At 37.0% G+C, this 26,173-nt stretch overlaps 1 protein-coding gene across 8 annotated transcripts in view; it reads right to left on the bottom strand.

The window, feature by feature from the left end:
- Positions 1–26,173, bottom strand: part of LOC107089820 (neurexin-2-like) — a 224,374-nt gene that overhangs the window by 54,729 nt on the left and 143,472 nt on the right. The window contains exons 1-2 of one of the 8 annotated variants that reach the window (XM_015382814.1): positions 10,760–11,745; positions 10,168–10,668 (exon numbers count right to left, since the gene is read on the bottom strand). The exons of 6 other annotated variants lie outside the window; for them this stretch is intronic. In XM_015382814.1, the coding sequence (XP_015238300.1) occupies positions 10,168–10,510 (343 nt within the window). In that variant the 5' untranslated portion in view covers positions 10,511–10,668; positions 10,760–11,745. Of the gene's footprint in view, positions 1–10,167; positions 11,746–26,173 lie in introns of those variants that run through there. One more of the 8 variants, XM_015382813.1, reaches the window with a different exon arrangement.

Here is a 26,173-nt window from a genome sequence, read left to right as displayed (position 1 = left end):
ATATATATGTAAATATGGAGGGTTTTAAAGTCCTTAAATGTTCTAAGAATCAGTCTAAAATAAATATTTATTACCTGATCTCTTCTGCAAACCACCTGCTTTTATCTCATGACATTTCTTTTTAGTTTTACAAAAATTAATAGATTTGTTTTATGCACATTATATCTTTTATAAACCAGGCCACTATTTTCATTCGGGATTGCATGTTTCCAAAAGATCTTTAAATTTCTCCAGCAAGTCTACCTGTGTTGTTTTATATAAACCACAGTGGACTCCTTGAACATGCTTTTGGTACTCACTGCAATGAACAACTGCTTATTCTAGTTTAAAAACACTACTGGCGAGATTAAAAGACTGTACTGGACAACAATAGAAACTGTTCTGCTGTTTACCGACAAAGAGAGAAGGAATAAATATGCTTTTTTCCCATTGATAAACCAGAGGCAGTAAAGAAATGTGTGATCGTTCTGTATATGTTTGCTATGACCTTGTTAGACTTTAAAAGGCAGTTTTTATAGAAAGATCTCATCTCTGATAGTGTCATTAACAGCCGCAGTAACATAGAAAAAATGAGCAGTGTGAAACAAACAGCAGAAAGTAGAGCGTTTTGTGTATCTAATTATTATCTATGTTATTACCTCCGCAAAGGAGGGCATGTTTTTAAGAGTTTGTGTGTCTGTCTCTCTGTGTATAACCTGTATATAAAAATCTATGGACGAATTTTAATGAAATTTAATGAAAATTAATTGCTTATCCACAACATCTTTTGCCTTTGACAATTGTTATTTTCTATGTGGATCACACACAGTGGCAGCTTAATTAAATCAACCATTAAAATGTTGTTTTTATACTGATTTGGAAATTAAATCCATACTATGTAACCAGATTTATTACACAAAGTGGTATATTTCTGAAGATAAGATCTAATGATGAAACCCCAGATTTCCTGGGGCTTTCCCAATTTCTAATAAACATTTTAACCCAACAAAGGAACAATGTGGTGTTTTTCTTTTAAAACAATTATTCTGGTTTACACATTTATGGGAGAGACTGTAGAGTTTAGAGTTTTCAGAGAGATAGTCAATATCACCTTCCACAAAGCACGCAAGTCACTAAATTCATTCTGTGGAGAAGTTGGCTGTTCAGAGGCTGCTGTAGCCAAACATGTTCATGGAAAATTTGGTGTAAGGAAAAGACTGGGCAATAAAAAGATCATAAGCAGCAGAGATACAGTAACTGTTGCCTTGAGGAGATTGTGAAGCAGCTGCCAGGTCTGGGGTAAAAACCTTATAGGGGCTGGAGTTGCTTCAATGGCTCACACTCACCCAGGATATTAGATGAAACTGTCCGCAGGTGTGTTTTACTTGGCTAAGAGGACAAAGCCTTCAAAACTTCTCATGACCAACGAAGGTCTACTTTTCATCTGGGTTTCTTAGGAGAGCAAAAAGGCAATGAATCCACAGTTACTCAGGAAACCTGGGTGCCATGTCATGTGCTGCTGTCGGCATACTGTGTTTTATCAAGCCTAAAATTCACGCAGGCATCTAACAAGATAATTTAAAGTTTTTTTTATTTTGATGTTAATCCTATAGAGAATCCATCATATTTGTATGAGGGAATCTGAGCCAACAATGCAGCTAAGCTGCAGGCCCTATTAAATCAATCTGTGCTTCTTGAACAAATGAGGTGAACCAGATGGAAATACGAGCTGACACTTTTTATATAAAACATCCTTTTTCCATCTCTTATTTAATATTTTTTTTTAAACTGAATTCTGTGCTTTCCCTTTTAATTATCTTCTAATTATTGGACTTGTAATTTTAATTTGAGCACTTAACCAAAACATACTGATGCTGGCTGAAGGTCAATGGAAAGTGTATACAAAGCCACCACCGCACCACTCATGAGGTAATGCATTTTGTTTCAAAGGAGAAATTTGAGCCCTTTTGAACTGACTCTCTGCTGCCCGTGACCCTTTGGTTTCTGCTCCAGAAAAAGGTAAACATTGTCCCACAGATTATTGCAAATAGTCCCTTAGATAAGCATTTCCTGGCACTAATGCATTGATCTAAGGACAAACTGCTCTCTGCTATATTCAATGTTTGATCAGGTTGAAAGGATGCATTCTTCGAAAGATGCTCCCTAGGACTGCTCCCCTTTCCTCTTCAGACGTCTCTCTGGAGGCATTAGCTGCTCTTTGCTTTGCCACAGCCAGACAGCACTAACACTAACACTTCGGCCCTGGAGAGTGAGGTACAGCAGCTTTTTTCTGGAGTGTGTTGATCGTGCTGGTGTGTTGTGCTTTTGACGAGGGGTCAGCTACAGTGCAAGCTTTCTTACTATCCAGTGGAGAGTTATTTGGCTCTGTGGTCATAGTGGTTGCAGGATTTCTCATAGCTAGGTGGTACAACACAAACCCGGAGTATAATATGCACTGAAACCAGACATGCTGAAGTTTTCTTTGATTTATCTTTTTTTTTTTACTTGAACTGATATGGATGTTCAGTTTAGTGGGAGCAGTTAAATCATGCAATGTGAATTGTGTAAATCAATATTAGCTGCAAAGCAGCAGTTTGACCTCACTACTATTATGTGATATGTAATACTGGATTTTAAAGTGTAAGCTTTTTAAAGAAATATGATCTGAATGCAAATTAGTTTTTATTTAAAATTCTGAACTCGACAGAAAGTAAGACGCTTTCACTAAATTCTTATTCACATCAACTGAGAGATGTCTCATAAACTGATAGGAAGATTAGGTGGAAAATTTAAAAGCAGAATCATAATTGCAAATGCTTTAAAAAACACACTTACAGTTAGAAATGTAACAATCAGATTCTTCTTAGCATATACTAGCTCTCATTTTTTTTTATAAAAGTATAATAATGAATTAGCAGCAGAAAGTAAAAGCAGAAACAATTAAGCTGCAGGTTTTTAAAAAGGAGAAAAGGTGTTTAAATTAAAAACAAATTTAAGAAGTCCCAAAAAGCACTTTTCATGTCTTCAATCCTTCTAACATGTATCTGTTTTTTTTTTTTTTAGATCAAAAAATTATAAAAGGGGAACAAAAAATACAAAAAATAAAAAGGGCTTTCTTTTAGGCTGCCGATAACAAATTTGAGTCATTTATTGGATTGTTGCATAAAATGAAGCGTTTTATTCATAATCTAAGCAAAGAGAAAAAAAACGCTATGATACCTTTTAGAAATACATATACTTTGTAGAATATATTTTCTTTTTTTTTTCTAAATTGTTCATATTAGGTTTAATGAATTATATTTCTCACTTTTAAAAGTAATAAAACAAAGAAAACATATAGTTTGAAGAACATTACAAGATAATTAAGTATTTATTTGCTTCTCATACAGCATTCCTTGTTACCTGATGTCAGCTTAATTGAAAACAAAAAGTTTTAGCTGGGATTAAAAGGCAACTTTGATAATATGTCTTTATTTTTATATCATTCTATTTAATTTCTTCAATTTCCTATCTGTAACAGATTTTTTTGTGTGAATAATTTTTTTTAAATCATGCAAATTAACATTCATTTTAATTTCCATTTATTGTTCTGCATGTGTTTTATACATGATTTACATTTCTCAGTGTTTATATTCCCATTTTAATCCTTTTATTACTGTGCACATTTTTAGCATTCATCTTTTGTATCTTCATTCTTTTGTTGTGTAATGAATAAAACAATCTATTGCTTTGTTATCTTAGTTTAGCAATAATTAGTGTGATCAATGCATTTGTTTTAACTTCTGCAAAGCAGGTGGATTTTGATCTGAATTGTATTAGAAGTGTTTGACTTGCTGATGTTATTCTTTCTATGGTCCATGATGAACTGTCTGCAGTGCTGATATTGGAATAATACAACAATGCATGAAGTAACCTCTGTTTCAGATGAGGAATGAGAGAGGTGCTGCAGAAGGGGGGGTGGGCTATTAATAGCAAGTTGCCCAGGGGCGCTCAGAAGTCTTTGGCTAGCCTTGAAACACACATGCACACTTATACAGTCGTGTATCCATGACAGAGGGCATCACAATGATTCACATCCATTTGAAGGAGTCTTAAATTTGATTTATACTTTGTACTAAAACCAGACCTGGCAAGCTGTGGTCTATGCAAACAAACTAAGAGTGTGCATGAATAGCCTTCATCAGGATGCTTCATGAAGAGGGCAGTCTTTGGCTCTGCATGGCATTTTTGCTAAATTGAAGAAGAGGAGCTAAAAACGTTGGGTGCGTTCAAATTTATGGGCTGCGTCTTCCAAGGATGCGTTCTACCTTGACTGGATCCTTTAAGTTCCGTGAAAATAAGGAGACTGGAAGAGTTTTGGCTCTGAATTCAAACAGGTCCAGCCTTCCGTGGCACCGACGTAGGCTCTGTCGCTTAGCAACCGTGATAGTTGACACACAAAGCAGGAAAAAAATTAGTATCGAACTTTTGAAAACTGTTTGTTTTAAATTTTTTCTAAGCTTTTTTTTTGTAAAGTTAAAGAAGACTACACTCATGAGAATACAGAGTGGAATAAAAGTGACAGCCACCGGGAGCATGAATAAATAAAAGCAAATGTAATGATATAAACCTTAGTCAGTTAAATAACATGCTGCTGTCATTTTGCACATATCTGATGTTGCTGCTATTTTCAAATATCCATCACTGTTAAAATGTCCATAGCTGGATATTGGTTACTTATTCTCCAGGTGCACATTTTTAATATTGTTAAAAGACTTACAGTACAGTATTTTATGGTTTATCTTTTAACTCTTCACTGTTATGTTATTTTTATACATTTTCTAAGGTCCACATTTGTGTGATCATTTTTTTCCTATAATCTTTTTGGTGCTGTAAACACCAGAATTCCCCCATTGTGGGACAATAAAGGGATTTTCTATTCTATTTTATTCTATAAAAGGGGTAGAAAGATCGAAACAATGAATGTATAAAAAATATAAATGCAAAATCTCTTATATTCAACAACAAAAAACAATTACTTAAGCAAATTGTACAAACTATCAGATTTATAGTCCCTATTCTGCAGATATATTAGAATCTTTCCTTAAATTACAGCCAAACCCCTTTACACAGTAACAGATAAAAACCTTTAGAAAAATCAAACATTACCACAACATATCTGACTCAATAACCATTAAAACAACTATTTTCATGCATTTAAGATGGAACTATTCATGTACTTAGATTATATTAAACTGAACTTTCAATATTCACCACTATTCGGCGGCAAGTACCTTTTTCCTCTGATCATGGAGCAACCTTGGATAACCAAAGTTAAATAGGTTACACTGGACCCGTCCTTTATATCAGACAAAAAGAAGGACATATTTGTAGGGCGCATAACGAGGAGTCTTAGAATCCGACCAGACCTCAGCTTCGCGCAATGACATAATCTTGGAATCTGGCCTTCAGAGGACGCCCCCCATAAATTCGAACGCACCCATATCAGCGGCACTAAGTAAATGAAATGACAGGACTAGATATGAAAACATAAACAAATGGGAGCATGTGGTAATTCTGTGGTTTAATTATATAGATTATTTGTTTTACACCTTGTTGTTAATATTTGATTCTTTCCAACTGTCACCATGTGCTTGTTCAGTAGTGTTGCAAAGACAGTGACTGAATACCCTCTTCTGACTTTCATTAGAAAGCAACCTTTTAACATTTGGCATTTTCTGATCAACTGAGTTTAATGTACAGATTTAAGATGGAATACGGTAAACCATTTCAGACCTCATCTAATGGAACTTAGAATACCTATTTTACATCTAAACTGTGATTTTTTTAGGACTTAAAGAATTTCAATTATAGCCCAAGAAGGTTCTACAGTGGCTTACAGTCTTATAAAGATATGAAACATTTTTTTGCATTTAGTCAAGTGATTGCTATACACTATAATGTATTTCATTATAAAATAATATAAAGATCAACAATTAGTGTGCATTTGTGGTGTGCATAAAAAACCACATGGCTTTCCAAATATTTCCTTCCCTAGAGTCACCTTAAGAGGCTATTTTTTTAATTTATTTTTTTTTACAGAAAAGCCTTCGCCCAGAAAAATTAAATGGGAAGAATTTTAACTGAAAATTTTAGGCTTTGCCACATATCTTAACATGCACAGTCCCAAAGTTGGGGTCTTAACCCCACTTGGGGTCATTCATCAGCAAGTATGGGGTCATGACATCCACTTCAGATGTAAATTGAAGCAATAAACAGGAATGTTAAAAAGCTTAAAGATATGAAATCATCACTAAAGAATGGACAAAACTAGATATTATAGTTATAGACGGAATAATATTTTTCAACCCGTGGTTGATCAATTTGTATACTCAACCAATAGTTTGGTTAATAAGTCAACTTTAGCTTCATTTTGTGGTCAAATGCCTCTAGTATGGGGTCACTAACCGACGGACTGTACATAGTTTTTATTTATTTTGCCAATGATTTATAGTTTGGTGCAACATCCATTGGTTACGGACCCCACAGAGGGAGTGAGTGGACGAATGGGACCTTCTTGAAATCTAGTTGAATACCCCTGCTCTAGTATAATGGATGTTGGTCTGGACTTTGACAGGACTAACTTGTAATCTATGTAGGTTAATTGCTTCTGTTCTGCTAAAAGGTGAATCTCCATCATCATCTCACTGACACTTTCCCCTTGTGAAAAATAAAAGTTGACCTAACATGTAATTACTATTTAACTTCAATTTATTTCATAATATTTTCATATTTTCAATTCATAACTTTTCTCCATTCTCTTAATATTCAACATGCATTTTTTATTCCAAATTGTGTTTCTCCAAGTGTATTTGTCTCTGTGTGGCACCTTAATACTAAGACTATTCCTTGTACCAAACAGTACTTGATAAATTGTTTGTTTTCTGATTTTATGTTTCTAAGGTCTTTTTTAGGGACTTCTAGGATTATTCTGTTTATCTCTATTTATCTTCCCAGCATCACTGTCCCTCCAAAATAAAAGCATCCCCACCCGAATGATGCTGCTCAGAATTTGGACTGGTGTGCTGAGGGTAATATGTGGTATTGATTGTCTGAAAGTTCAGAATTGGTGTAATCTTAGCAGTTCAGCTTGTTTCAAATAACTCGTTATGATCCATCATGGCTTGTGGCAAACTGCAAATGGGACTTCGAATCTTTGCTATTTTAAAAAAAATGAAGATCAGAGAGCAGTTTTGGGTGGACAGTGGTTTTTTGGCAGGTTTCAGGTTTTACCATAATGTTTCTTTTTATGGTGAAGGTTTGAATGGTGCTTCATGAGATACTCAAAGGTTAGGATACTGTTTAACAACCCCACAGTGATGTAAACTTCATCACAGCTTTCTCTCTGACTTTATTACTTTGACATTGATCCTCACAAAGCTGTTTGTCGAGTAATTTTTTAAAAGTAAACATTTGCAGCACTCTCAGAAAAGCAGGATTTGCAAGAAGGACTCTAGTAATTAAGTGACAACTAAAGACCTTGAGTTAAAGCAGAGATTATTTCATTGTTGAGATAAAAATATGATTAATACAAACGAATGCAACTCTTAAAAACCTTACTGGTAAAAATGTTGTGACTGCTAATGATTTCTTTTGCTTTTTAAATGGATTACTCTCCTGTAAAGGTTGTAATTTGACTCAGTATAGTAATTACAGCACCAACAAATGTTTTACAAAATCAGAAAATGTACTTCACACTGAGCAAAAGAGCTTTGTGTACATGCCTTGTAAACCATAAGCTCCGTCTGTATCATTTATGTCATGGGAAATTGAATTACTTGCTCTGAAGCACATACTTCATAATATTCCAGAGAAGAAAATCTACAATACAGGTAATTGAAAATATATCAGTGGCTTCTTTGAAGAGTATTTTATGGGCTTGTTTAATCAGAGGCAGTGCTGTGCCTGTAAAAGTCTGGCCCAGAATGATACGAGCTACAGCGCAGATGTAATTCATCACATTCTTTTTTTGGCCCTTTTTGCAACTGACAAAACAGCTGCTGTGAGAAAAAGAATACACCACAAATTCATTGGGTCTCTTTTTATAGAGCATAAAAGTGATTCTTGGAAAGACATTTTGAAATCAAGTCATAAAAGGGAGCAATGGCTTGTGTCAGTGCTTTGATCGAGCCATTTTGAGTAGCATTTCTAATTTAATGTAGATTATAGGTTGATACTTCACATCCACCAACCAATATACGCACGATTTATTAGAAATAAAATTAAAAATGAGGACTTGTTAAAAGACTCAAATATTAAGGACACAGCAGGTATCTCTTTAACACCAGAATATTGAATCTACAGAAGCAATGACAGCATAGGTGCCTCTCAGTTAATTAGACACCGAAAAGTTAAGGTATTTCAATAATTCAGTTCAAAGAGGAAAACACCATATAAATTTGGTATGCACAGATCTGTATATTTACTAGTCTTGGGAGTTTTCTGATCCTGATTTAGAGCTAAATTATACTTTTTGATTTTTAATATTGTAAAATGTAAGCCTTCTGGAAAGATTGTCCCACCACTATAAAGTATTGTAGTTGGCATTACTGCAGAAATGCATGGAGGGATCAGCCAGTTGCCTGACTAAGATTTTCAGGAAGCCTAGTTTGCTTTTATAATGATCTTCAGCACACCTGCATTGCTGCCTCTTTGTTTCTGATGTCTTTAATCTTCTGCTTGACAATACTCTATATCAGGCTCCCTCCATTTCCAGCTCTGGAGATCTGAGTTCCTGCATGTTTAAGACGTGTTTCTGCTTCCACACTTGAATCAAATGGCTGAATTACCTCCTCAGCACACCATCAAGCTCTCCCGAGTCCTGATAATGACCTGATTCCTTTTGACTCAGGTGCATTGAAGCAGGGGCATATCTAAAAGTTGCAGGACTCCAGCTCTCGAGGATCATCATGGAGGAGGCCAGCTCCATATCTCCTCAATGAGTTTATGTCAGGTAAGTTTCCTTTTAGGTAATTAAAGCACACAAAGTTATGCTAAGTAAAAAGGAGGTTACTGTTAATTTTGGCATGTCATGCTGCAAAATTAGATTATGAATTGTTCTAAAGCTTCCCTGCTTAATGTTGCAGTGATTTGAATAACACCAGCAGATGACATATTATCCCCATAGACACATTAAACCTTAAGTCACTTGAATTTTGTGCCTCTTGACCCTTTTTCAAGACTCTGCGATGCTGATTTCAAAGGAAAATTCAACTTTTACTTCCATCTTCAAAAAAGACCACTAAAATAATCCATTTTTTTTTTATTTACTTTGGCCCAGATAAGATTTTTCTGCCATTGTCCCAATTTCAGTAGTGGCCTAAGAAATGGAGAACAGCAGTTATAGCCCATATCCTAGGTATGTCCATGTATGGTTGATCTTGAAGGTTTGACTGCAACTGCAGTCCATGTTAGGCAATTCAGACCAAAATTTCTTTGAATATAGATATTATTTTTTTTTTCAAAACCCCTCTTAACCCCTTACTTTCCTCTAAAGTGCAGCATTACGAACAGCCAGCTTCTTCTTCAGTAACATCCTTTAGAGCTTTCATTGACTATGTGCTTCGCAATGTCATGTCAGCAGCCTTACAAGTATTTCATTTAATTCTAAGAAATTGGTATGAAAAAATATATTGCTCCTGTTAAAATGAATCTAAATAACAACTGAGTATTTAAATAGCTACAATACAAGAGTTTAACGATATTCCAATTGGTTTAGATGCAACTGTACAGCAACTGTACAATGACATCCTAAACATCTTTGCAGCAAAACATCCTGATCAATATCTGATTGCATTCCCCTTATCAACCAATTAATAAGCAAAGCCACTTAAAAGGAGCAAAGAGTCCAGCATTGATGATTCATCCTACTGCTGCTGTGTGTTTGTACTCTCCTGATGCTGTGAGCATTCAAAAACGAAACCATCACTGATTCTAAAAGAGATATAAAGATATGTCATGGAGTATGAAGGTTGCAGCACATACACGGTTGATGAAGGACTCATCCATCCAATGTACGTCATGAGAAAGCCACCGATGTTAGCACCAGTGTATACTACGTATGTGATAAGTTATCTTATAATTGTAACCATCTGTGCTGTCAGAACTGAAGAACACAACAGACAGGAAGCTGGGGGAGAAATGTCTTACCATGGCCTGCTCTTGTAAGAAAAGGCATCCTGTTGATTGCAATGGGAACGGTACCATGCTTGTTGTGAAAGTGGTGGACATGGTGGGTGGTGCTCAAACTGGAAGATACTCTTGCCGTTCCGGTCTGGATTGGGAGCAAAGTAATTAAGGTGAACCAGAGTATTTGCCTTGAACAATAACTCAGGCCCATGCTGAGACTCAGCTGAGACCAGCTGCTTCTGTGTCCGAGCACAGAGGTGGCCGCAAAAAGTCTACCCATGTGTGCTAATTCCACGAAGGCCCAGGACAGACAACTGAGCCGGGCTCTGGCCTCTGATCGTTCAGCCTGAAGACAGCAGGGCATCTCACTAAGAGGCAGGATCCATTTCTTTCCAGGATCCTTTGCTAAGATTATTCGCTTTGTTTGGTTTGGACTCTGGTAGAAATGAAATCCTTTCGATCTGTGCCCATGAAAAGATTCAAAAGAAGCAATCCAAACCTTGAGCTAGGTCCAGAGGTTTACTAGAAAGTAAAAAAAAAAGACAACAGTTTTTAAATCTAGGTGAAAAGCTTCCTGGAGAACATTCTTCCAAAACTAAGCTCCAATACGTACAGATGAACATCCAAACAAAGCTTGGGAATGAATCCAACAGCCATGTCGTTCAGTTATTACATTAAAAATGAAAAGTGTCAGGGCAGAGCTTCATGTGATAGGAATTCTGATAAGCCCCTCCATCGCCCACAGGTAGAGCTTGAGGGCAGCTGATCCTGCCCACTAAGAAAAAGAGAGCCCCTCCACCGCAGTAGAAGATGAAACACGCTGCCGTGGGAAAATGAATCATTTCATTAAGGAGGAAAAATATTAATAATAAATCTCGAGTGGATATAAATACAAGGGGTGCAGCTACGGAGATGACGCTGGAGCCAGAGCTTTTGTTCCCTTTAACAGGGGGAACGAAAAAAAAAAAGAGAGAATAGAGACAGGGAGGGTGGGGGTTAGAAAGCGAGGGAGCAGTATCTGCAGCAGCGCGGTAAAGAAGAAAATCCTGAAAATAAATAAATAATTTGTCAGCAGCCCCTCTTCCTCCCAGTTCCCTCAGTGGCGCCGCAGATCCGGCAAAAGGCAACCTCTGGCGTGATCAGACATCCATCAGAATGCAGCCGCAGCAGCCTCTGCTTCAGACGGATGTTGGCTCCATCTCTCACGCTCCACCTGCTCAGACTCATGCAGCAACAACTAGTGCTGCATTCCCCTCGCTGCTGTCGCTGCTCCTTTCCCCCCCTTCCTTTCTTCCCTTTATCCTCTCCGGTTACCTTGTCCAGATCTGCTAGCTTCTGATGGAGGACATTTAAGCGGTGGCGCCTGGTCTCTTGAGGAGGGCAGGTGATTCTTGACTTGCTTCAGACAGAAATATGCCTATCAAAATTAAAGACTGTAATAAATCCAGGGAATGCCTGAGATTCCAGGACAGCCCACATCCAGATAAGAAAAATAATCACGATTTGGAGTAAAGGCGAGCTAAAAGAGCTCTTCTAAAGGCAGTACTGTAGTCGGGGTGCTCTGATCCAGCGAGGCACAGCATGTGCCTCTGTGTATGTTTGTGTGTGCGCGTCTGAGGAAGAGTCTGTGATCAAATGGACGAGGAGGGTGAGGGTGGGTGGGTGAGGGATAGCGGCAGAGAGGAAGGGAGGGAGGGGGGGCGACTCAGGAAGAGACGGCAAAAGAGAGAAGAGGCAAACACTCCGGGAAATAGTCAGGCAAGTAAATGGGTTGTGTGAATAAAAACATGCTAGAGGATTCACTGCGCGCTGGTTTGCAGGTCCTGGCAGTAACACGTAGAAATCATACTGCAGAGGAGGAGCCTGATTTAGGTGAGCTGTCAGAACTGTTAAGCAGGGAACACAGGTGGATTCAAACAGCATTAAGACCCTAAATCTACAATAACAGGTATGAATAAAAGAGAAACACAAATGCTTATAGCGCCCAGGAAGTTAGATGATGCTCTGTGCAATCTATGTAGAGCAAATCATGAGCTGCATCAAAATTCAATCTAAGATCTGTCCCTTCGCAGCAGTGTGTCGACATCCTCCCAATCTATTTGCTTAAAATCCCTCCTCCTACATCTGTATACCAGTCACAGCTCTTGTTTGCTCGGAAGCTCCAGTGCTACTTAACCATGCAGAACTCATTCACAGCAATAAATGATCTGTGGGGTCAGGGACTCTCCTGCCATTCTGGCATGATGTTATAAGAGGAAGGTAGGGACGTGAGAGAAAAGAGGAGAACAAGAAGGGAGGAAGACATTGGGGAAGGGAGGCTGCAGCCGTATCAAATGAATCGCGGTCGATAGAGATATCAGCCAGGATTGCCTGGTCGGTTGAAAGGACACGCATGGAAACAGGAGGACAGAGCCAAGCCATGCAGCACCACCTCTCACGGTGACAAGAAGCCGACACAGGCCATTACTCAAGAGAGGGAGGGAGTGCTGCGTGCGGTGAAGCAAGCTTGATTGAACTAAAGGAACTGAGGAGAGATACGCGCACGATGCTGTGGAATCGCAAGTGGCTGAACGGCGCGCAGACATTCATCTGCGGGTATTGTGGACATAAATAAACTGATAGAGGTTGTGGATCCTCGTTGGTTTGCCCATCTGAGTCAGAGGGAGATTTAAGCCCTTTCTTTATGTGTTTCCTTCTCTTTATACCCCTCAGTAAATTGTAATGCATGTCAGTTCTCCCAAATAAACAGTGGTTATGATGCACTGCATGACATGGAGACTAGTTAGCAGCAAGTGGTAACAAAACATAAGCATAGCTCATTGACAATGCTTGCAATAACGCACATTTGACTCACCTTTATAACAGCTCCGGCTCATTTAAAAGAGAAACAGCCAAATCCTTTGCTATAGGTTACTTTCCTTTTATTCCATTTCAAACCGTTATAGTTTTTCTTACTTTAAAGTATAAAAGAAGGCAGTTTTGTGGGAATCATACATCAATTGAGGCATTTATACCTGCTTTGATAGCCACAGACCTGGAAAGATTTTTTATAATTCAAAAATATTTTGCTATAAAGAAATTAATGGATGTTGTTTCGCTAATTGGTACCAGCCACAGAAATCCACACACAAGAAGAAAATGATCAAAATTAGCTCATAATTTAGGTTGTGGATAATAAAGTGGTACAGTAGAGGAAAGGGGTATTGAACATATTAATCTGTAAAGTTGTACAGTAAGCCAAGAAACCAACTGAAACTGGTTGGTAGATAAAGTGCAAATCTTCTCCACATTTGAGTCCTTTAATACCAGCTGGTTTAGTTGGGAGTTGGATCTATCTTTCCACCAAAGTACAAAGTACTCAACTCCCAATTTCTTATGTCTACTCACCACACAAGATTTCACTGCGAAAGAAAATCTTTCTTATATTTTCCTAACAAAACTTGGAGAATAGTGTTTGGAAAGATGAATACATGGGAGACATGACACTGAACAGTACCCTAAATGCACCCTACCAATAATGGAGTATGGGGGTGGTGTCACCATGATGTGGAGAGTCTCCAAGCACATGATGCTGGCAGATTTAATTTTACTGAGATGAATCCAAGGTAAGAGATACACAAACACGTAATCAAATAAGGAAACCTTCCTTTGGCTTTAAATAAAGGAATATACAGTTGCTACATAAAGTCACCGAATAGCATTACATATCTACAAAGATAGAAATAAAATAAAGATAGGTTATGAGCACAAGAGTTACCAGATAGGGGTGGGAACGGAAGAATTCACCCAACCCCTTAAAAAAACACAATGAGAAGAAATTGAACATAACACAAAGTAAAAGTGTCAGCAAAGCTTTCAAAATCATGGTTTGTTTAAGGAACCAATGATCTATTATTAGCTTTTTAAATTATTTTTATTTCATTCATCAACATGCGGAGACTCTTATGTATGTAGTATTTTTTCTGCGTTTTTCTGCATTGCACTGTTGGGTTTGTATTACTGTCTTAGGGGGATATTTTAAAGTCAGCGTTACTGTAAACGGAGGTTTTTGTGTATTGTTTTGTACTTTTCAAGTTAGAACAACGTAAAGTCCATCTGGATAGTGTTCTGATGTGTTTTTGGGCCTAAATAGAATTCTAGCTGAGGGAACGATTAGCAAACATAACTAGATGTGCTGCCATCTGCTGGAATTACCAGAGAACTATCAGAAAACCAGATAGTGAATGCTAAATAAAAGCTGACTGTAAAACAACTGCAATGGTAACACGACAAAAATACAATCCACTGGACTTTGTTTTCAGGTTTGAATCAAGATAATGGCAAACAAATGAATTTAGAGTTTTCTAAAATCTAGAATCATTAGGCTTTTCAGGAGAAAAAAGGCCAAGGGTGGTTGGAGGGAAATGAAGGATAAATAATTTGAAAAGCGCCTCATGGCATCTGTTAAGTAAAACAGCGGATGTGTGATGCTGTGTGCCCTTTTTATTTCTCAAGGCTTTCAGCATCTTTTCAGAGTGGACAGCATCTCGCCCTCTTTAAAAAGTACCAGAAGAACTTAGAGAATAATTTAACGGCCTCTGACAAGAAACTGAAAATAAATCTCACTAGACTTTGTTTCCATGTTTGAAGTAGTTTTGCTTCCCATCCAGGAAGCTTTTTCAATTCATTCCAATTTTTTTAATTGAAAAAGCTTCTTGGATGGGAAGCAAAATGGCTTAAAACGGGTTTAAAACCTGGAAACAAAGTCCAGTGGATTTTTTTTTATTTTTATTTTTTACTTTTTTGAAAATCTCCAGAGAAAATGATCTAAAACACACTGTTCAGAATCAACCCAGAAATATTCACAAAAGCGGTCGTTCTCCATGACAAGCTTAGCAGTACGGGACAGATCAGGATGATTTATAAGGTGCGACTTGGTCTGCCAGGCTATCATCTTTCTAGGCAGCGATGATATCTTGGTGGGAGCTGTCAGCGGTGAAAAGCTGTCCTTAATCAATTTATAGGCTCAAGGGTTGCTCAACATGAAGAAAGTCAGGAGAGATGGAGAAGCCTGAGAAATACTAGCTGTCCTTCTGCTGCCCTTGGTTATTTGATAGGTTGAGCATTCCATGAAGCTCTTCTCATCAACCAACATCTAAACAGACCACACAGGATATACAGTAAGGAAATCTAAATTTGATGAGATGATTTATACTATAACCCCAGGAAGGGTGTGTAGATCTAATACCAAACTTAAATGTTCCAGAATATCAAACTAATTCTTTGCTGCATAAATACACACTGCAGTTTTTCAATGATTTGAATATTAAAGCTAAAAACCAATAAAATTTAAGAGCAGCTAGAAAAGTGAAGCCTTAGAATTAGCAAAGAAACTAAAATCAACCCAGCCCTTTATTGCAGAATCAATCTGACTGAAACACATTCTTATATAAGAACTATTTAAAGTAATGCTTCTCCTTCTGGTTTACTTCCTGACAGTAATTTACTCCAAAACCTTTATTTTGCTTTGTCAACAGATTTTCAAGGAGTGGAATTGCTGGTGTGCTTCAGGTAATTTTGCTCCAGCCTGAGTTTAAGGGACTCTCTTAGTTCTCAAAGGTGGATTTTTCACATTTAGAGATGGAGTTTCAGACAAGATCACACTCTTAAATCAGGATTATTGCTGGGAAAGTCAGGGCTTCCTAGGCTACCATTTATGGTGCGGATATAGCTGCCATGAATATACAATGTAGTGGTGGTGACAGAAATAAATGATGCAATAACAAAAAACATCTTAAGGTTTTGTTTATCTTTAAATCAGTTGAATATATAGTCATGTAAAATAGTTGTTTAAGAGCATTATCTTGATGTCTTTTAATATTTAAAAAGAAAACAAGACATTTAGTTTTTTTTGCTAGTAGCAGTTGGAAACACATTTTACAAATTCCAATGTTTTCCAAGCTCATTCCCTGCTCCATTCTGTTCACTCAAAATTGAATGACAATTTAAATCGCATAAAGACACAAACTGATGACCAGACCGTAAAAGTTTAAAAACAATCCACTGGACTTGGTTTCCAAGGTTTGCAGATGTTTCGCTTCCCCTCCAGGAAGCTTTCTCAATTCAAATGTCTGAATCCGCAGGGAGTTGAGGCTTTAACCTTGGAAACCAAGTCCAGTGGATTGTTTTTAAACTTTTACAGAATGACTATGACCTGGATGACTGGGAATCTTCATCAGCATGATGACCAGACTTTTTTAGACTTTGGAATTTTCCACTAGCAAGCATTAATCAAGGTTTTTATTTAATACATCAAGTGTCTTAAAGCTGCATAGCGGCCCAGTGAGAAGGATCGCCACTTTTCCATGTGTCCTTCTTTTGAAGACAATGGCTCAGACTGGGATTCCCTGGAGAACTAAAGCTTTAGAAATGGCTTTGTATCTGCTTCCAGTTTAATGGCTGTCACTGACTTTGTTCCTTATCTTAAATTCTTTAGATCAAGGCAGACTGTTAGTTACTGAGATCTATTAGCCTATCTGACTTTGTCTCATAAGCTAAATGTGGTCTAGTATTAATTCCATAAGTTTGGAAGTAATCAGGATAATAAAAGTTTTACAAAAAAGTTCAAATTGTTTCTCTTTATAAATAAAACACTTTTTTAAAATTGTATTTATATTATCCAGGTTATCTTTTACTGATACCAAAATTTGATCAATGATCGATTTCATGGAAACAAAGCAAAAACAGAAGCCAATGTTGATGTGGCAAATACTTTTTCTAAGGTACTGGAAGTACCCCAGTATTTTCTATTTCTGTAGCACTATCCAGCTACATTTTTCTTTTACAAAACATTCTTTCCACTTGAATTCACTAAATCACTGCCTTTTCCTTTTATGTAATAATATATATATTATGAGGAAAGCTTTAAATATTGCTGTAGAAAAGCCAGGAGGTACCCCGTAAACTTGCAAGTGACATGATGTGAGAGGACATGCAAGGCGTTTTAGGGTCTTAAGAAACCTAAATGTGAATGTTTTTTCTCAGGAGGATTTGAGAGAGGATTTTTTCCCCCCTCCAGACATCAAGTCTCGCCCCAGGGGGTAAAGTAGCAGGATTAATCATAGCACTTTCAGATTAATTACTCATAATGCTAGCACCCTGTGAAAGGCATGGCCTGCAGTTGTGATGTTTGGTTGATTTCATTAATCTCAAAACGACAACACCTAAAATAAACCTGGTTCAGACGGTGAAGAGGAAGAAACCAACAGGCGGCGTGGTGCAGGAGCTGTACCAGAAACCAGCATAACAACAAAGATTATTGTATTGAGCAAAAACAAAAAAGTAATCCAACCTGATTAGTTTTTCATCTTTTCATTGAGCTGATGTTAATTGAGATCACAGTTGCAAAGATGTGAACACAAAGAGCTACTTCTCTTTAACAATGAGGACATTTATGAAATCCAGCTTTTAACTCAACAGAGTTGGAGTAAAGAAAAGCTTCTTCTCATTAAAATGTACACCTTTTCTGCACTTTGATTTTTCAGAGCTTTTTCAATGAAAAAAAAAAAAAAAATCAACCCTGATGCTTGGCATGCTGCAAGCTCTCATTCAAAAACACATCCTTTGCAGCAATGTGCTGCATATTTCTGGCTGCACATGGCACTGGCAAAAATAGACTCCATTTGGTTGTTTAGCTGAGCTGACTAGCACCAGGGTGGTTCCAGGAAACGAAGAGAAGCAGCGATGCATACAATGCAGAGAAACCCAGCGACAAAACAGAAAGAGCCACAGTCAGCCAAATCTGAATATCCGTCATTTCAAATGGCTGCAGCTCAGAATAATACGATCTGATGAATAAAACATCTTGCCATAATGGAAATCTAAACCTGAGACAGAATCTGTGCTTGGCTGAGGATCTTTCCTGCTTAATATTCTCATCAAATTATTTGTCTTCATTAACCGGTTTTGCTCATTATGACAATTATGTAGAGCAAGCTGGCATGCACAAGAGTTTTCACTGTTTCCATGACTATAGTTTGTGCATTGCATGCAGATTTAATGCATTTTACACTCTTTAGAATTTTTGCAATCAAGACAAAAATTTTTTACGACTCATCTGTCGTTTTTCATGTTCATATCATGCACACTAACCCATAGCAACAACTTACACATTTGTTTTGTTCACCAGCTACTGCAGTATGTTGGAGCTATATTGGTTTGATAAATCCAGAAGGTTTCGTCTGGTTTCTCTACAAATTCTTTCCTGTCGGAGTCGTCACACTTACTATTTGTTGATAAGTAGTTAAATAGTGGCCTGTGCTATTCTCCCTTCACTTACACATAGAAATGACAAAGATCTACATTAGATGTAGATGTTCTCTAAAGATTCTGAATCACAATGCACCATACAGTTGCCATTGAAGACTTCATCTCCTAAAACTCTCAAGTTTTGGATAAATAAGTGATTTTAGGTTGTGTGAGATCTAATGCTTATAACCTAAAATGAAACTGATGGTATGAACGATATTGTGATTAGTGTGGCATATAAATATCTCTTTTTCCAAAACAGTATGTTGATCCCTAAATAGTAAAAATAAAACAGTGTAAGAATCCAATTGAGGCAAGTTAATTGATATTAATAAAATGAAAAAATAATCTATATTTTTATTGTTAAAAATTATGATTTCATTTAAATTTATAAACACTGTAATGTTAAAAGGATAGAAAATAGAAATGCTCATTTATAAAGTATATATCTTGGATTTTTAGGCTTCCTTGTTTTTTTGTCTTTGTATGTACATAGGAAAATAGAGTAATCAGCAACAGTGTTTTGACCGATTTTTACCATGTTAATTTCTTAGTTTTTATTAAAAATTCAAAAGAATATTTTCTGGTCCCTTGTGTTTCCAATGCATATTGCTGGACTGATTTCTGAAGTGGTAGATGACCAACAAAGGGAACTGAAGTGCCACTATTCATAATTATGTGGATTGTGTAATTCCACACTACTATTCCAATACCCATGTACTATTCAAACCAAGGATAAAACAACCGTGAAAAAAACAAAACCAACAAATATGTAAAAAAAAATGTGGAACTCCAAAGTTTTAAGACATGTGTTTTTCAGATATTATGAGGCTTTGAAAACCATGTTCCCCATGCTTCTGCCATCACTCTAGCAGTTTTAGCCTTTTCTGTTAATTGGACATTGCTTTAAGACCCATATTTTGTTCAATACTTTTAAACCCTTTTTTTGACATGTACACATTCACTTTTTGAGCAAATATAATTTTGAAATGCCGTTTATCTTTGTAAATATACCCTCCCTGTCTCAGCTTAAAGTTTATGTATGCTGTCAGGTAGCTGTTTATTCATTAAAGCAAGCAAGCAGGAATGAATGAAAGAAGGATCAGTGTGGTCATTATAACCAACCTTATGAGTTATCCTGATTGCTCTTTTTTTGCAGAGGTTTAAGTGATGTTACCCCATACTTCGACAGAACAGCTAAGGTATGGTGTGTATTGCTTTAATGAGAAATATGATGCTTCTAATTGATTTAGTCTAAACAGTTTTTTTGAGGCAAGGCTTCCAGCAAATCGTATTATCAATTATCTCACCTAAGAATTTCATTTTATTTACCTGTTTCATCTGCACCCAATCTATTTTGACTTTCACATATATATTTCCTTGTCATTTCCAAATAACATTAACTGTTTTTTTCTTCCAGGCTAAAGGACCAATTATTTTTGTGAAACCAGTTTCTGGTGTGATGTCATCCAGGAGCTGTTGTAAACTCTCACCTGTAGCGAAAATATCTGTGCCATCTAAAAACGAGACAGATTTTATTATTTGTGCAACTTTACACATGTAATTTGTGTAGAAAATAAGCAGTAGTACCACTACTGACCTCTGGGGGCACCACAAACAATATCCAAGCAAGATGACAGATAATCACCCATTTTCGCATACTGTGGCCTGCTATTTAAATAGCCCTTCTTCCACTCCAGAATCAGCCTCAAATACCATAATCCACTTTACTGATTAGCATATTGCGATAATTTGTGTCAAATTCTTTATTGTTAAGATCAAGAAACAGGCTAATTACAAACCTCTTCTTATCTATGGAGCTGGTGATTTCTATTAATTCCAGAACTGCCGAAGCACTATATTTCTGCAATCTAAACCCATACCATCTTTTAGAAAACAGTTTGTGTTTGGTTAACTGAGTTATAATTCAGAACAATATAATAATTTTATGAAGCTAAACCTATCATATTCATAACGAAATACTGAATTATGGCCTTTTGACATGGATATTGGCATTTTTGTCACATCAAACTCCAAATATAAATTTCAATTAAGTTTTTCAGCTTGTAAAGGTTTTATAGTGAAGTCATACAGTGCAATGCGTTGTTCTAGACATATAAACCTACCATGATACTGTACATCATAGAAAGGGAGGGAATATGTTCAGTTGCTGTTATACAGCAGCAAACGTTCTATCCTATTACTGGAGAGACACTGTTGCTTTGCTGGTTTTGCTGAAGGGATTTGTAAAGATTTGATCATGGAATCATAAAAACAATAATTAAGTATGTGTTTTAAAAAAAGCTTAGTCAAGCAGAAGAACCGGTGATGGCTTTTGCTTTTGATATTGTTCCATCTTTTCAGCACTATGACACTGCAATGATGTGCACACTGCTGATTTAACATTCAAACCCTGTGTTGCATCTGAATTCAATGCTTCATAGCTTTGCTCCCCCGTGATATTTTGGATCAACATTGACTATTGTAGTGCAGCAAAAAAAAAGTTTTTCACACTTAACTTGTGACTTATTGAACTGTCAGGCAGAAAATGCGCCAACGAGGACTTTAACCATGACGACTTTGACTAGTATACCAGGGTGCACATTTATTGCAATAGATAGTACCGATGAGGTTTTGATACTGTGTCAATATTTAGTTATCACTCCTTTACACAAACCTCAGCTCAACTCTTAACATTAATTATCACCATAATACATGTGAGTGGACTGTAAAGGAGTGACGAACTGAAATCCAACACCGGTGATGGTTTTTTTCACAGTGAAATACTCAGCGTTCTTGGAACAGAAAATCAGCTTTCTTGGAACAGAAAGAGAGAAGCAAATAAAAAATATCTGTCTGAGAATTTTCATATAGAACTAGACGGTGTGATTATATTTCCTGAGACATTTATAGCTGCTAATGGTAAACGGCAGAAAAAAAATGTTTATTTAAAACTTTGTTTTGATAAAAGTACTTGCAGTTTTAGTAAAACCATGGAGCTGCACATTGAGTTACATATTTAAGTATGTTAAATACCTAAACAGATGTAGTTTTTTTGGTTATATTTTGCAGTGCTCTTTTTGAAAAATCCTAGATCTGCTTGCATTTAGTGTGTAATCGAGTCTGAAATGTTAACCTCAATTTTTTATTTGAATCCCAGCCTACCTCTGGCTGGCAGGATGCTTTTTATTCCACCCTGTGGAGACGGAGAAGAGTTTTAGTGAAATGGACTATATCCTGAAGATGGAATAACCAGCATTAAGACCGAGAACAGTGATCACTGCTCCACCTTGTCCTCTGCCTAGCGCATGCTTTCCTCTGGCTATTGACAGAAGCTTAAATTGTGACAATTCCCAGATCTGTTGCCTGGTCCTTCTTTCAATCATGCAATGGTGAAGGATCATAAAAAATAACACTTAAAGAACAGAGAGAAAATCCGGGTGATAACAGCGGACCACCTGGTGACAGAAGAACAAGAAAGTGGTACTTAAATACAACATAGACAAAGGGAAACTGCATTAACACAGACATATATTTTCCATTGTATTGGGTCCAGACTTTAATTTGGCCATTCAAACACTGGGTGTATCCACTCTATTGTATCTCTGACTGTATTCTAAGAGGCTGTTTTCCTACTAGCAGGCAAACCGTGGGTCCTGTTTCAAGCCTTTTTTCATCCTCTAACTATAATATTTCTCATATTTCTCTATCTCTGTACTCCATGCGTCTCCTGATCAACTCTGACATGCTTCACAGCCTGTACTCAAGCAAAGGATCTGCATAATTGCCATCTCCATCTTTGGCCAGCACACTTGTTCATGCATGTAACCTGGCCTAAACCTTATCCTTAATATTCCTGCTGTGTTTCATACATGTCTTTTCTCAAACTGTAAATTGAAAATCTTATGGGATTCTCTTAATGGTTGATGTCGGGCGACAGTGGCGTTGGATGTAGGAGTTTGCCCTGAAATCGAAGGATTGACGGTTCAAGCCCCAACTCCGACTTTCATTGTCGTTGTATCTTTGGGCAAGACACTTCACTTGCATTGTCTACTGATGGCGGTCAGAGGGCCCGGTGGTGCCAGTGTACGGCAGCCCCGCTTCTGTTAGTGAGCCCCAGGGCAGCTGTTGCTACAATGTAGCTTGCCACCATCAGTGTGTGCATGAATGGGTGAATGAATGTAGTGTAAAGCGCTTTGGTCAAGTCAGGAGACTTGAATAAAGGCGCTATATAAGTACATGCCATTTACCGTTGATGTCTGTAAGCCACTCATCTAAATGTCACTGATTTGTAGTCTTAACAAACAACAGCTGCCTTTTTCTCCAAATTAAGCTGTGGACTTTTGCAAATCCTGTGGTTACTTTGGACTCTTGGATACCTCTTTATCAGAGCATATTATTGATAACTCTTAGTTGTGTAACAACCACATTTATGCTTTCAAAATCAGAAGGACAACAGACACTACCCAAATGGCCATGGTGGGTCCCCTACCATTTATTTTTAAACATCATTCTTTGTCTTGAAATATTCTTACTGTCTTGATTTGTGGACATTACGATCTAAAGAGAAGCACCATCTCCTGGTCAGATCCTGTAATTCAGTGAAAGAGGGTCACTTAAGTGGCTGGAAGGTGTAGGGGATTTTGCTGGGAGTTGGAGGGTAGTGGGCTGCCATTTGGCTGGCGTTTGGCTGGGAAGGGCCATTTTGAATGGCTGCTACTGTATAGGTAATTGAATTGTATAAAATTGAAGAGGATTTTAAAGAAGATTTCCAATAAAGTGAGGTAAGTCAACACTAACAGAGATTTCAGACACAACTACGAGGAAAATTCAGGAAAAACCCACAAGTAACATCAGCTGAAATACAGGACCCCGAAATGAGGAGTATGGCTGTTTAAAGATGTGCAAATCCTCTTTTTGGCCAGAATCATAAAGGGTACATTTGGAGAGGAGTCCACAAGGCTTCATAGTTCACCATTTTAAACGTGAAAGAGGGGGGATGGATCATAGATGATTTGGGGATGGCCCCATCAATGACCCCTCACACCCCCACCATGGACTGTTCTCCCTGCTTCCCTTATGGGAAGAGGCTTTGCAGCATTCAATGCAGTGCCAGCAGATTCCGAAACAGCTTCCCCCCCCCCATCAGTAGCTGAGCTGTTGAGAAAACTCTAAATCATGTCACAGACTCTGCATCAAACTGACAACACCAAGATGCACAGAAGACTGAGTCAAAATTGATGGCAGATTGAATTAAAACATTTATCAGAAAATACTGGAAAAAAAATTAGCAAATATCAGCCTGGAAGCTGCACATGGTAGGTTCTTGGACAAGAACTGGGGTATTTAACCTTTTTAATTGGGTTTATTTGAGTAGCTGCTGTTGTCATTAGACTTTTTAAAGGGTAGACATCATAACTGGCTTCAGACAACAATAGGCCTTTGTGTCATAATATTATATGCATAAAGGATAAGACATAAAATATTCCTTTAGGGTAGGTAAAATTATGAGTTCAACATTACATCCAAGGCAAATTCTAACACAACTGTTCTCATTAGTGGTTCCACAGTGATGGAAAAAGCTGTCAAATTGCTACTGGAACACCCTGTGTCTTCTACAATCCCTTAAAGATTCATCTCCTCTGATAACATCTCCTCTGCTGATAGCTCTTGCCACCTAACACATCGTTCTCACAGTTACTTTGCACTTTTACACATGTTCCTGCAATACATCCTTTAAAAAGATGTTGTGCTTTTGCCTGGGCGAGAACTTCTCGTTGTTTCAAACCTTAGCTGTTTTAACTCCAATTACATTTAGCCAAGTTTAGAAAAGTGTCAAAATGCTACAGTATGTATTGCGAAACATGAGACCAACCAAATGCACCAATCACTTAAAATAACAGTAAAGGTGTATTAAAGAGCAAAACCATTATGTCCATGGAGAAAAGGTCCACTATTCAAATAGAACTGGACCTTAATGGAGGAAAAGACACTGCAGAAAAAATCCTACAACTTTGACATGAAAATCAAAAATATTGTGTTGGCTAGTATAAGGAAGGGTTGCTTCTAGGGGTTTAACTTGTAATTTAGTTTGAATAGTGAACTAAGCATAACTGATGAGGAGTATTTGCAAAATTATGTAAAACAGGAGGAGCTCAATAAAATGAAGAGGCTTTAATAAAGTTTTAACAGATGAAAGTGTATGCTACAGTACACCACTATCAGAGTATTGCATATCGGTCTTGCATTTCAACAGAGCACGAAGATATAATGCCTCAGAAAAAATAATGCATATAAGTCTGTAGCATAATAAGATAGGCTTCTATGAATGTTTTTGGGAAATTACTAACATAACAGCTGATTTACCGTTTGATTTACACCAATCACATAAATGAAACATGTGTGCCAGTGATAAATATTACCATAAGTTTAACACAATAACTTTAATTTTATGCAAGCCTATATAAAAAGGTTCTGTTTATTGATGTTAAACTCACCACAGTATGCTGGATACTTAAAACTTGGGGTAGCTTGAACAATATAGCAACTACAAGAGATAACTACCGTAATAAAGCTTTTAAATGTAACTTCCAGGAAAGCATATAATGCCTAAATGTGGGGAAAATATAATGAGATGGTGAAATAACATCACCAGGCTTTTATGAATGCGACAGCATCCTTAGTCCCAACACAGATACCATATTTAAAGCAGGGGTGCATCAAAAGCAACACATGGTACAGTATGACAGAAACTGATTCTCCTAATAATCCACTTATTTTCATTTTGTTTGATATTTGTTGCATTTTCCAACACACCAATATGGATGGCAAGATAGTAAAAAGTGTAATGGCAACTTTATATGCTTTTACTGGACATAAGTAATTCGGAAGTAAGTGTTTCATTTCAAATCAGACTCTAACTTACCCTTAATTTCTGTACAACTATTAAATGTTTCTTAATTGTCTTCACATTAAATGATTGACAGCTTCAAGAACAATTTAGTCCTTTCAGCACCAGATATAGTAAACATCTAGAAAATGTTACATCAAACACACTTTTATTGGCTTAGAATTTCAATTTTTCGTTTTCAAAAGAAGAGCAATGTAAGTATGAACATAAACCTACAGAAAACACAAAGTAGTCCATAGAGTTAGGGATTTCTTCTCAGAGGATTATGTCTTTATTAGAAAATGCACTGAACATAAATGCATTCGCTCCAGATTCTTAGAGAAACAAACAGAGAAAGAAGTCTCTGTTTGAGGTATAAAAACTGTAAATCTGCTTATAGCGTTCTCACAAATATTTTTTGTGAAAGTAAGACGTAACAGTGTAAGATGCTGTATGGATTACAGACGCTGTTTTTTAAAGCACTTCCCACTTTTAGTTTTTTATTCCCTGAGTATTATTAGTTAGGATGCACAGCTTTCACATCATTATCTTTAATCTGACGATATATTACAGAAATGACCATGATGACGGACCCAGGTAAGTGAACCAGCTTCATGATACTGAAAATTCTAACTTAAAATTTACTTTAAAAACAGATCATTTTCTGGGGCTATAAGGAAGGGGCTTTTGTCTCATATCATCATAAATTCGAGACTTTTAAGAAGCTCTTAGAAATTAAGATGCTTCCCTTATATTTAATGAGAATAAAAGGGGTAAAATGTTTTTGACTGTTCTCAAAATTTCCATTAATTTTTGAAACAAATAATACTACTGTTGAAAAAAAGGAATATA

Source organism: Cyprinodon variegatus, unplaced genomic scaffold (assembly GCF_000732505.1).
Source record: "Cyprinodon variegatus isolate N-32 unplaced genomic scaffold, C_variegatus-1.0 Scaffold267, whole genome shotgun sequence".
Lineage (NCBI taxonomy): Eukaryota > Metazoa > Chordata > Actinopteri > Cyprinodontiformes > Cyprinodontidae > Cyprinodon > Cyprinodon variegatus.
Note: the sequence above shows the minus strand (reverse complement) of the source record. Positions and strands in the feature narration are given on the sequence as shown.